This window comes from Rosa chinensis, chromosome 5 (assembly GCF_002994745.2).
Source record: "Rosa chinensis cultivar Old Blush chromosome 5, RchiOBHm-V2, whole genome shotgun sequence".
NCBI classification, from domain to species: domain Eukaryota; kingdom Viridiplantae; phylum Streptophyta; class Magnoliopsida; order Rosales; family Rosaceae; genus Rosa; species Rosa chinensis.
Window position 1 is genome coordinate 69264203 of NC_037092.1, and position 12668 is coordinate 69276870.

The window sequence follows — 12668 nt, forward strand, 5'->3', positions numbered from 1 at the left end:
AAAAAAAAGGTAGCGGCCCAAGCCCTTTGGCGAGAGAACACGGCCAGGTGATGGCTGTTTGGATTTTGGAATATTTAAGGAATTGTCGGAGGGTTGGGGCGAAGAAGGAAATTTGCAAATTGAAATCCCTAGCCCTAAGGTTGTTGAATATTGGGAATCTGGATGGCGGCGCCGATGAGGCTTTGCGTGCGGCGGGGTGTGGCGACGATGGGTGGAATGAAGAGAGAAGGAGCGACTTGGAGTAGCAGGTTTTCAGAAATAATGCGGAGAAACTCTACCACTTTGGCACCACTAGTTCTGGAGAAGCAGGGCTTCCAAAAGGAAACGGCTTCTCGTGGTGGCTCGATGACAGAAGAAGAGAAGCGAAGGGTTCTTCAGGCGGTTTGGGCTTCAGATTTAAAACGGAGGAACAGGAACAACTTTGTGGAGAGGCATGAGTGGTGGATGGTGCTTAAGGTGGAAGGCAGACGCTATCGATTCCGTTTTCGTTCCTATTCTCGTGAAATGTCGGAGGCAAGCGAGGTAACTTTACCATTCATTCCCTGTGAGTCGTTCGAGGTCTCCGACGACTCTGATCACTCAAAGTGGCTACCTCTGGATGTGCCTCCATTTGATCCCCTCATCAGCGCTGGTTACCTACCTGAAATTAAGTTCAGGCATCTAGTAGCTGGCCCCTATATCCTTCTTTGGATTCGAGACGGTGGCCGAGTACTTGCCCGGTTCGACGTCACCCGGCCCGAACAAGGATGGACACAGTTAAACGTTTTAGCTGCAGAGTGTTTAATGGATGTAGCGGATAATACTGTAATGTTGCTAATCAACTTGCAACAACATGGCCATGGTGGTTTCCTAATCTTCTCCTGTAACAGGCCTGACAGGAGATGTTATAGGAGAGGATATAGAGCTTGGGAAAAGCTTGACAACAGTATAGAAGTTCTCCTCATGTCACAGGAATGTGATTCTATGAAACATATGCAACCTCTGCCCCTGCCACCATTGCCTTATGATTTTGGAAGGATAGTTGGTTGGAGTTTTCTCCATCGAGAAGGTCAAATGGTCGAACTTGCTCTCAGTGGCTCTGGAATCGACCAGTGGAATTGTCCCCCCTTGCTTTTTCTCATAACATTTGAATATGGAATATTTACCACCGAGGAGAGCGGTGCCTTGGATGTCAAGTCCAGAGTGCTTACTACTTCTACTTACATCCTAGATTGCCCTGCTTCCCATCCCCACAAGTGGCACTGGGACAAATCAGCTGCCTCAGATACGTGTGAAGTCCATTTCTAATACTACTGTTCGTTTTCTTTTCTCTGATTTGTTTCGCTGTTTATTGATTTATCTAAACATCTTGCGGTTGATTTGCGAAAATGTGATTGAAAAATAGGTCTAACACAAAATTCCTCTACTAGTCTTCATTTTAATGGTTCGGCTCCCTGCTTTCATATTCATCACTTGAATATATGAATAGATCGTGCTCTCTGTTTAGCTGCTCACAAGATATACAACATATATTTTTATGTTTTGGGAAGTAAGTAAGGATTGTGTACTTTGGTCATCCGTATTGGATGATATCATCATTTGCCAAACATCTTAAATAACACTTGAACATGTACTCCATATGCATGCATTAAAATCAGGGGTATCTTAGCTGAATATGAGTGGTATAAAATAGATTCCATTCATTTCAATGTTCATATTCATCTCCTGATTATAGAGCCCAGGTAAGATATCAAAAGTGAAAATACTGTGTTCTACATACTAACTCCTAAAACTTCCCTTGCCAGAATGAGCTGAATAATTCATGTACATTTTTCTTTTGAGATGTTAATCAGCTTCTCATGCTTTTTCCAGAACATTTTTGCGTCAACTTGTTTAGATTTATTTAGATGCTTCCTTCAATCATGAAAGTCAACGTAAAATATATATTTGGAATTACATAACTGTGTTGAAGGGGCAAAGCAAGCAAGCAAGCTCTAGAATTAATGAACTTTCTTTGTTGAATTGGGCTTGTTAACATTGCTGACCAGCTTAAATAGAAATCTAGAATCAATAACATTGTTCTGGATGTCCATATGTATGGATTGGGAGTTGCAAACTGAATAGAACTACTGCATTAAAACATGCAGAATCCCAGCTGTTGATTGCAACGGCTGATCTGTATAGAATTAATGGTTTTAGAACATACGTAGAATCTCATGTGCATTTAGTATTGTCCAATAAAAATACACCACACACACACACACACACAAGAGATTATCCAGCGTCTTAAACTGATACATGATAAACCCAGACTCTATATGTATCTGCAGCAAACAATTTACTTGACTTGTCTTTTTGTTTGTGAGACAGTTTTAGAATTTACCTTCATCTAAAACGAAAGAGTAAATTTTGGTAATTTTGTGGTTTTTATTAGGTACAAATAATGTTCAAAACCATGCTTATTCTTTCACTGGTGTTTGGAGTTTGCTTAGTGTCGTAGGCTAGTAGGCAGGTTCTTAATCAAGTAGTTGCTTGAGGTTTGAAGCTTCTTGGTGGAAGGCAGATCTTTTCTCCCTTTACTTCATTTTCTTGTCAATTGCCAGAATCAATAACTAATAGGAATTTGTGAGATAAATCAGTTTAGATGCCTTGTTTTAAAAGTTTGTAATTGAAACTTTGCTAGAAGTTGCTGGTTGGCACATAATGTACTTGCATGTGAAATTTATCCTTGTTCATTTACTAGTATGAAAATACTCAATTACAGTTTGCCTCTATAGTTTTTCTTTTTCACTTTTACTCCAATTGTTTAAATTTGTCTATTGGTTTTGATTTATTCTATTTGACACGGAGAGGCTGATTCTATCAAGGAGGCTGGTTCTGACGATATCTAGGAAGAAGCTATGTTTTGGAATTTCCAAGGTTGTTCGCAACGGCTAGCTCAGACTTGTTTCTAAGGCCGACCTTCCCTTCAGATGTTTTAGGTGTTGTTTTTCTGTAATTTTAGTGTGCTTTGTGTGCTGTAGGGGTCTCAGCATGTTGCGTCTTGGCTACGTGTCCCCTTATATTTAGTGAGGAATAAGCTTCCAGTACTTTGGGAAATGTATCCTTTAGTGATTAAAGTGTTTGGAGGAATAAGCTTCCAGTTCTTTAGGTAATGTTTATTTGAATTTTATAATAATCTGAGGCACGAACCCCGTCTCCATGTATTTCTACATGTTCCCTTATATTTAGTGAGGAATAAACTTTCAGTACTGCAATGTATCCTTTAGTGATTAAAGCGAATAAGCTTCCAGTTCTTTGGCTAATTTTTATTTGAATGTTATAATCTGAGACATGAACCCCGTCTCCATGTATTTCTATGTGATTGGAGACAGATCTCGATGTAGAAAGAAACCCTGGTGCTCGCACGTTTTGCATCATCGTGAGTGACATTCATCCAAAAACCTCATCAAATTATCAGATATCAGATGGCGGAAAACTTTGCCCTTCTATTTATCCATGCCCCTAGTTGTTTCTGCTAACAAAGTGAATTTCAACCTCAAATTAAACGTGTCCAGCCTGGAAACGAGGAGACCCATAGGAAACTTTAAAACAAAATCGAGGAAAGCTTCAGATTGATGAAATTAAGAGATCCAAGACCAAGACAGAAGACAGTAAAAACTACATGAACAAGAGCAGTAAGGCACGCTCCCAGAATTAAGAGATTAATGGTAGTGGTGCAACTCCCTGTAATAAAACAAAGAAATTATTAAATCAAGAGGAAAGGCCATTACTGCGAAGAAAATTTTAGTAAAGTCACGACTCGTTGATTCCTTATTATTATCCAAGTGACAATCCTCTTGATTGAGAATGCTAGCTCAAAAGCGTAATGCTACTATATGACCTTGTCATGGATCTTCAAAGAAGATATTTGATTGCGTGTAAGTCATCAAAACAGTAACTTACACGGTGTATGGCCAAAATCGAAAATATTGCTTCAACAGCCCCAGCTGCACCAAGGAGATGACCAACAGCTCCCTGAAAGTAAATAACAAACGAAAACGAACAAAACAGAGTGTAGACAATGTTTAATCTGGAAGTAGAAAATTCTGCTGCTACCAATTTTACATTAGGAACAGTAACTATTTCTTCGCCAGAAAGATACTTGCACAGCAGACTTTCAGTAACTACTTGAAATCTAAAGTGTAGTCTGAAGCTAGAAACTATCAGAAAATACATGTATTATGCAAAGACTCCTATGGAAAAATACTAGAAAATAAGGATGTATCCTGAGTTAAAATCACCAAGACACATAGATTTATCTGAATACATTCCTTAACCTCAATTTGGAATAATGGACTTACCGGGGGTTTCAAGAGAGCCTGATACACCAATTCGACAAATCACACCGCATTCATATTCTACTAATATTATAGGACTTCCCTTACTTTTGACTCGATGAATTGCTCATCTGCCACCCACCAACCCACAGAATATACGAAAACGATGAAACATGTATGCATAGGTTAGAGGTTTATATTTGCATGCTTAGGTTGACATTGATAGCTCATAAATTTCTCTGCTTTCAACCAACATACTTGAAAAAGCATGTCTAATTATATGATTATATCCTTTGACATGTTTAGAGTTCGTTGTAGTTAAATCAAGCATTTTGGCTCCGAAAATGCTTGGTTGGCATAAAAGTGCTTGAAGCCTCATACTGTTGCTTAATTCAGACTTCCACATTTCATTTTTCAAGATGTTTGAAAATGTTGGAATGGCCATATTCTGTGTATCCTTGAGCGACTATGATCAGTTTTCTATGGATGGCAATGGGTCCTTTTCAAACAAGATGCTGCAGACCAAAAGTTTGTTTGAAAGCATCATTGCTCATCCAACATTTGAACAGATGGACTTCCTTTTAATTCTAAACAAGTTTGATGTGTTAAGAGGAAAAGGTATAACGGGTCCCACTTACTCAGTGCGACTGGTTTGATGATATCCATCCAGTCATTAGCCGTCATTGGTCCAACAGCAATAACATTAATTAAGGGGAGTGTATTGTATATAGAATTAGTGGAATATTTTAAGAAATTTATAGAATTTAAAAGTCTAGGTGTATTCAATATAGACTTTCAGCAGTCCATAAAAGTCTTGGGGGTATTCAATTAGGATTTTTAAAGACTTTATAAGTTCCACCAAAATCTAGGGGTATTCATTTATGACTTTTAAAAATGAATAAAAATTCAGAGGTATTCAAAATTTCATTCATACTTATGGAATTAGAAAATCAAGAATAATCATGGACTTTGTAGTGTTAACTATATATACCAAATTCCAATAATTATAGCCATCGTACCAAAAATTTGTAAAAGTCTATCAAAGATTTTTTTTTTTTTTTAATTTTATCAAAGTTTTCACTTTGCGCACAAAGAGGTTGGTTATCTATCATCTCTCTTTCTTGTTTCTTCCCATCTTTTCTCTAATCTTTCATGATATCAATATTTTTTGATACCCAACATGTTCATTGTAGAATGTGACTTTTTTTTTTTTGGTTCAATTGTGATACTTGGAACCCTAATAGAAATAAAAAATTATTTATGAAACCCTAAGACCTAAATATTGTGGTCTACCCCTAAAACCTTGAATAGTGTTGCTATGAAATACTAAGTTTTGTCTTATTAATTATTCTCATCGATTTGAATTTATATCATGGTTCAAGAAAAGCTTGAACAATTGAATTTCTATTGATTGATTATAGATCAAGACATTGATCAATATTTTTATGATATATGTTAATAAGTGAAAACAAAATTGATGAGAATAATTAATCATAAACATCAAGTGATCTATATTGTATCTTTAAGTTGATTGGGAGATTAGAAATAAGAACAAACTAGCTAGACAGAGTAATAATCATTCATTTGAGTCAAGTTATACTAGAAGATGCTTGACTATTGAAGAGGCAGTGGGTTATTATCTTGCTTTGCATTTTGACACGCTCAAAATGAGTGTCAATCCCCGGCAACGGCGCCAAAAATTGACACGCTCGAAATGAGAGCGTAATTTAACCCTGTAAAATGTTATCGTTAGTATATGGTAAATAGGGATCGTTCTATCCGGGGATTGAGGGTACACCTGTAATTGTAAAACAAATAAAGAAAAGTATTATTTACAAAAATAAATAAAGAATATAAATATATGCAATTGTATAAACAAATAAAGAATTAAAATAATAAAGTATTATTTACAAACAAAAAAATAAAGAATAAAAATATATACAATTGTGTAAACAAATAAAGAATTAAAATAAAAGGAAATGATGGAAAAGGTCACATTAGAGAGTGAAATTATAAAAATGACATCTAGTTTCCCACTTGATAAAAAGGTCCATAATGAATTGTTAATAATATTAATTTAGTTCTGATGAATAATGAGGTGATGTTAAAAGAGGTTAGTTTATGATTTTTCTGATTCCCATTCTAGCCTTAAAGCCTAATGCACGTTTATAACTTTAGTGTCCCTAACGGAGATGTCGTCCAAAACCTACGCCTCTGATGTCCTCCAAGTCTCCTTAATCGAACAGTTGCCGATCACCGCCGCTCTCTCTAAGTTCTTCTTCTACATCCTCTCTCAGAGCCTCGTAGTCGATGTCGCGGACTTCGAGACTCCAAAACGGCGCAGTTTAGATTCCAGAAGCAGTGCGGTTTGGGTTTTGAAGGTAATTTGCTGTATCAGAGTAGAGATTTGGCTTATCGAATTAGAAATTGGGCGATTGTTCATAGCGACTTTGATTTTGGAATTGAGTTTTGGATGAAACGATTATAGGATTGTTTAAGTTATTTTCGTTAATTCTGGATTTGATCCAAAACCGGAATTATCAAACTCGTGATTTCGATCTAGAACTATCATGATTTCTCAAGTCTAAATTGTAGGTTTATCTATCCACGGTTTTGATTTGTGTTTAATTTTGATGGTGAATTTGATAGAAGTTTAGGAATTATGAAACAGGTTAGTTTTTCTTTTCTTCAATTGATGTGCTTTCATAGAAATTGTTGTTATTCTTTTGATTGATATAAATTCTGTTGAAATTAGACGATAGATATAGTTCCTTGATTATTTTGATTTAGTTGCTACTGGACGTTGGAAAAGAATTGATCTGAGATACAATCAAAACAATAATGGAATGTAGAAAGTAGGGAGAACTGAATTTGAGGAGAGATGCAATAGGTATTGTAATCCTTTGTTTTTCATTTTTGTTAAGCTAGTTGTGAAATGAGCCTAAGGGCCTTCTCAGGTATCAGGTATTGCAGGGGAACAAGGCAATTGTAGTCAATGAACCATTGGTTAATAGGGATCGTTTGTATGGTAGATCCTTTGGGGGACTTTGAATTTATGGTGGTCGATATTGGTGGTGTTCTTACAATTTCAAATTCACAGGCCCACGTCATGGAAGAAATGGTCATTTCAACGACCATTGGTATGGATGGAATTTCACTTGCCTCCAAAGAGGCAATTGTTAAAGAGTCATCTGTCATTATTTTTCTTGTTGATGGCCAGGTACAGTTTTTGATAAATACTTGTTGGACCAGGTGCAATTAATGTGCTTCTTGTCTCTGCAACATGCTTATACAATATTGGTTGGATGAAATTTTTCCTTAGTAAAATTGGTCTTCACACTGTAGGTATATGTGCTTTCATTCTTCAGATATGATGAGTCACATTTAAGTATAAGTTCTTTGACCCAAAGTGATTAAAAGACTACTCGAAGAATCAAAAATATCATGCAAGCTACAAAGTTGTATATACAGTTCATGAGAAACTAATAGGCTAAGTAACACCATGTCAGTTCCTAGATTTGGGTCTAAGAAGTTAGTAGTGGTTGAGTAACTAACGTGTTTAGCAAAGTAAGGAATGACTTTTTTTCTTTTGTTGTTTTGTTGTCTTGATGTTGCTTATGTAGTTGGTAAGGCATGCACAAGTGTTTTCTAATTAATCAAACAACTCATATTTACTTTTAGTAAATATACCGTTTCTTTTTATTTTTGTGTAGGGTGAGATCATAATTTTGATTGAAGAATTAGGAAAGAATTGTTGGCATAAATTTTGTGTTGATACGTCACCACGGCGATTATGGAACAAATGACAATTGCATTCCAGATGTCTTCCTTGATTTGTAATTTGTTTGCAACAACGGTAGATTTTCAAACTTGGAATGTTCTTTCACAAGGCAAGAGGTTCCAAGCTATCATTAGAGATGGGAACAGAGAAAGACTTGCAGCTCGATGCTTAAAGCAATGTGATGGTAGCTATAGAGTTATTTATGATCTTTGTGGTAGATGATACTGGGAATTAAATTCCACTTTTAAACTGATATCAAAAGTACCTTATGTTATATGATATTCTTCATTTATACTTTTTTTTCTTTACCGACCTTAATCTTATTTGTTTTATGTTTATGAAAAGTGACTTGATATAAATGGTAATTAATATTTGTGGCCGGAAAAAGATTACAATGTAAATGAGAGCTTCTTGGCTACACACCACTTTTACATTTTTGGGTTTCTATCCTAGCTTCTTGGCTACACACCACTTTTACATTTTTGACCAGTGACATAACATGTGACTTGGCAACTGATGTGATTGACAGTGACTTGATAGTGACTTTGACAGTTGCATAATCAGTTATTTACTCATGCATGTGACATGACAAGTAACTTGGCTAGTGACATAGCTAGTGACTTGTGGTTAATAATGACCATGTCACTAACCAAGTAACCTGACCATGTCATTAACCAAGTAACTGACCATGTCACTAACCGAGTAACTGTCAGTAGCCAAGTCACAAGTTAATAGCCAAGTCACTATTAATCACATGTCACTAACCAAGTAACTGACCATGTCACTAACCAAGTAACTGTTAGTAGCCAAGTGACTGTTAATCACATGTCACTAACCAAGTGACTGACCATGTCATTAACCAAGTAACTGTCAGTAGCCAAGTCACTGTTAATCAAATGTCACTAACTAAGTAACTGACTATGTCACTAACTAAGTAACTGTCAGTAGCCAAGTCACAAGTTAATAGCCAAGTCACTGTTAATCACATGTCACTAACCAAGTAACTGACCATGTCACTAACCAAGTAACTGTCAGTAGCCAAGTCACAAGTTAATAGCCAAGTCACTGTTAATCACATGTCACTAACCAAGTAACTGTCAGTAGCCAAGTCACAAGTTAATAGCCAAGTCACTGTTAATCACATGTCACTAACCAAGTAATTAACCATGTCACTAACCAACTTTCTCCTTAACATTATGTGATGTGGCTCATCTTTGTCGGTGATTTGATCTTAACTATGACTTGATCAAGGATTTACAGCGACATGGTCAGTGACTTGAGACAGTTACATGGTCAGTGACTTGAGACAGTTACATGGTCAATGACTTGAGACAGTTACATGGTCAGTGACTTGACCAGTGACTTGAGGTTAACAGTGACTTGTTCATAACTATGACATGGCCCCCAACTCCCTCCTTAACATTATGTGATGTGGCTGATCTTTGTCGGTGATTTGATCTTAACTGTGACTTGACCATTGATTTACAGCGACATGGTCAGTGACATGACCAGTGACTTGAGACAGTTACATGGTTAGTGACTTGACCAGTGACTTGAGGTTAACAGTGACTTGTTCATAACTGTGACATGGCCCACAACTTCCTCCTTAACATTATGTGATGTGGCTCATCTTTGTCGGTGATTTGATCTTAACTGTGACTTGGCCAATGATTTACAGCGATATGGTCAGTGACATGACCAGTGACTTGAGACAGTTACATGGTCAGTGACTTGACCAGTGACTTGAGGTTAACAGTGACTTGTTTATAACTGTGACATGGCCCCCAACTTCCTCCTTAACATTATGTGATGTGGCTCATCTTTGTCGGTGATTTGATCTTAACTGTGACTTGACCAAGGATTTACAGCGACATGGTCAATGACTTTGCCGTTGACTTGAGATTAACAGTAACTTGGTCAGGGATTGAAAGTGACGTGGTCAGTGACTTTGCCAATGACTTGAGGTTAACAGTGACTTAGGCAAGAATTGACAATGACATGGATAGTGACATGGCTATTGACTTGTGGTTATTAGTGACTTGGGTAGTGACTTTGTCAATGACTTGAGATTAACAATGACTTGACCAGGAATTAACAATGACATGGTCATTGACATGTTCATAATTGTGACATGGCCAATGACTTTAGGCTGGTTCGGTATGCCAAGTGGACCCACAAACCTCTTTTCTTCTTTTTCAATTTTTTTTTTGAATGAAACTAAGAATCAAGTTTATTAATCGAACAAAATACACATACCAAGCTCAGCAAAACCCATATATCATTACTGAACATCACACAAAGATCAACTAGCTAGGTAGACATCAGTAACAAATCAATTACCATACTAAGTGAAAAGAATTAACAAAGTCGTCTAACAAAAGTATTATCTCTCATACTAGATACAAGAACAACAGCAAGGGCTAGTTGGACCACAAGAAAGTTCCCATAGCAAATTCCTCTTGTGCTGGCCATTCGCCTCTTGTGGCCTAGACAACACCGCTTCCATGCCACCTCCACTCATTCTGATTTTCTTGTTGATCTAGCGCTCCTTTGCTTCTCTACTTCTCTCTGTAACTCTACAACCCACAAAACTTTCAAGCTACTCAACAGCTTGAAATCACCTGCCAAATTTATCAAATGTAGCAATTAACAATGGAATAATTTAGTTTGTTGACAAGTACACAATGTCAGGTGACATTAACAAATAGGAATAAAAGAAAAGTTTCATTACAGACAACTAGGCAAGTAAACCTACATTTAAGAGAGACAATAGCACTACTACCTCAACCAAGTCTGTTATAGAAAAGGCAATGTTGCTTATTCAAATTTTATTGACTCGTATTATTCAGGTACCTGAATTCGTCATATGTTAAGAACATGATAATTCCCATAGAAGCATTCAAGCACAATCTAAAGTCTTATTACCTAGCATACTCAAAGAATAAAAGACATTTTAAATATTTTATTTACAGAAAACAAGATATGAATCGGGAAAGAAAAGATATATAGAGGAGTTTTGTCACAACGTATTGTGATTGTGATTTTTCGTGGTCAGCAGTGAAAACTGCAAAAGGAGCTAAATTGCATCACCAGGCCAAGGAATACATCACCAAAAACAATTCCAATAATCTGATAGTTCATGTAGATAAACACTTTCTGAATCATAGTCATCTTACATTTTGATAGTTCATGCTCCTGACAACCACTTTCTGTTTTAGTCTTCACATATCCTATCACTTCATTCCTATATTATTGATACATATAAGTTACTCCACCTAGGGAGATAAAATGGTGACCTTGAGAAAAATCAAATTCCATTCTGAACAAACTCCATTGTTAAGGACAAAATGCAAACAAACTACTGTTTGACCAAAACATGCATCGAAACCAAACGACTGCCAAATTCTATCAGAATCCAACAAAAAATTGAACCTAGAGGGAGACAACTTTACATTGATAGCTAATTCATGCACAATCCTAATAACAAACTAAGCACCTCAGTTTGTTCATTCTGCAGCAATAGGACAAATAAGTAGAACTCAACCAAAATTGCTTTAGTCATTCAGCAAAAGAACCAAAAATAGTTAAATTAGCTGAACCCTATAGCAACAAGATATGATTTTTTTTTTCCAACTCCAAATTCCCTAACGCTTCCCTTAATTATATCATCCCTTGCATCATAATCATTATACCTAAATGTCTGCTCAGAAGCCAAGCGTAACAAATAAATTTCATTGAAGACCTCCCACAAAGTGAGATCTTCTTATATGTTAGCTGCTCATCACTACTAGTAAGGTGCAAAACAGTCGGAACTACCAAATGGTCAACACACTCAAGGCAACCGGAGTACCACACCAAATTTACATTAGAAAACTAAACGCATCACATACATCATTGTTATTATCATTCATTTCATTCCACAGAACAGTGAATGGAGTATTCGGTACCTGGTTGGTGACAGCCTTAGCCGTGAGATGAAAATCCTTCCTCATCACATACTTGTGAACCAAACTGGTTGGCTTGTTCTGCTTCCTGGTCTTGGTGGTGGCGAGCACCACAGACTGGTCTTTGCCTACAGCCTGAATACTCAACAGTCTTCTTGTTTGCCAAACCTGCTCACCAAACAATCCAAATCGAATCACAACAAAATCACATATTTGTAGTGTTTATTATTAGATGAATTAGAACAAATCAATCCTAGGGTTTGTTATTTTATGAGGCGGAGTAAAATTACCGGAATGCTTTTAGGAGTGGAGGTTGTAGAGGTTGTTAGGCTCCTTGTTGAAACGGACCGACGGACGCTGGCTTGGCTCCAGCCGAACTGCTTGACCAAGGAGTTGTTTTCTTGACAATCTCCCAGATCAACTGTCCTAGAACGATGGCCATTGGAACCAAGCAAAAGCTGTAGGAACCGATACAAATGGATTATTAGATAAATACAAGACTAGAATCCCTAGCTACAAAAATCACAAAGAAGGAATAACTCTCGTAAAGCTCAAGAACGAAATCGGACCTCCTGAGGATCTCCGAAGCAATTCCCGAAAATCGGCACCGCCTCTACCAGATCTCTCCATCTCTACAGGGCCGAT

At 36.9% G+C, this 12668-nt stretch overlaps 1 protein-coding gene, 1 long non-coding RNA gene, 1 other non-coding gene and 1 pseudogene across 4 annotated transcripts in view; 1 reads left to right on the top strand and 3 right to left on the bottom strand.

The window, feature by feature from the left end:
• The first annotated feature begins 6579 nt into the window (after positions 1-6579).
• Positions 6580-8376, top strand: LOC121049442. The gene is made up of 3 exons (XR_005800234.1): positions 6580-6679; positions 7399-7518; positions 8012-8376. It is a non-coding gene; the product is annotated as an uncharacterized LOC121049442 (long non-coding RNA).
• Positions 8377-10567: 2191 nt separating this feature from the next.
• The window catches only part of LOC112167065, a 28302-nt gene continuing 26201 nt past the window's right edge, over positions 10568-12668 (bottom strand). Inside the window, exons 12-13 of one of the 2 annotated variants that reach the window (XM_040506815.1) lie at positions 11256-11281; positions 10590-10700 (exon numbers count right to left, since the gene is read on the bottom strand). In XM_040506815.1, the coding sequence (XP_040362749.1) occupies positions 11267-11281 (15 nt within the window). In that variant the 3' untranslated portion in view covers positions 10590-10700; positions 11256-11266. Of the gene's footprint in view, positions 10701-11255; positions 11282-12668 lie in introns of both variants that reach the window. The other variant, XM_040506816.1, reaches the window with a different exon arrangement.
• Positions 11736-12465, bottom strand: LOC112167068 (annotated as a pseudogene).
• On the bottom strand, positions 11779-11870 carry LOC112168535. The gene has a single exon (XR_002924296.1). It is a non-coding gene; the product is annotated as a small nucleolar RNA R24 (small nucleolar RNA).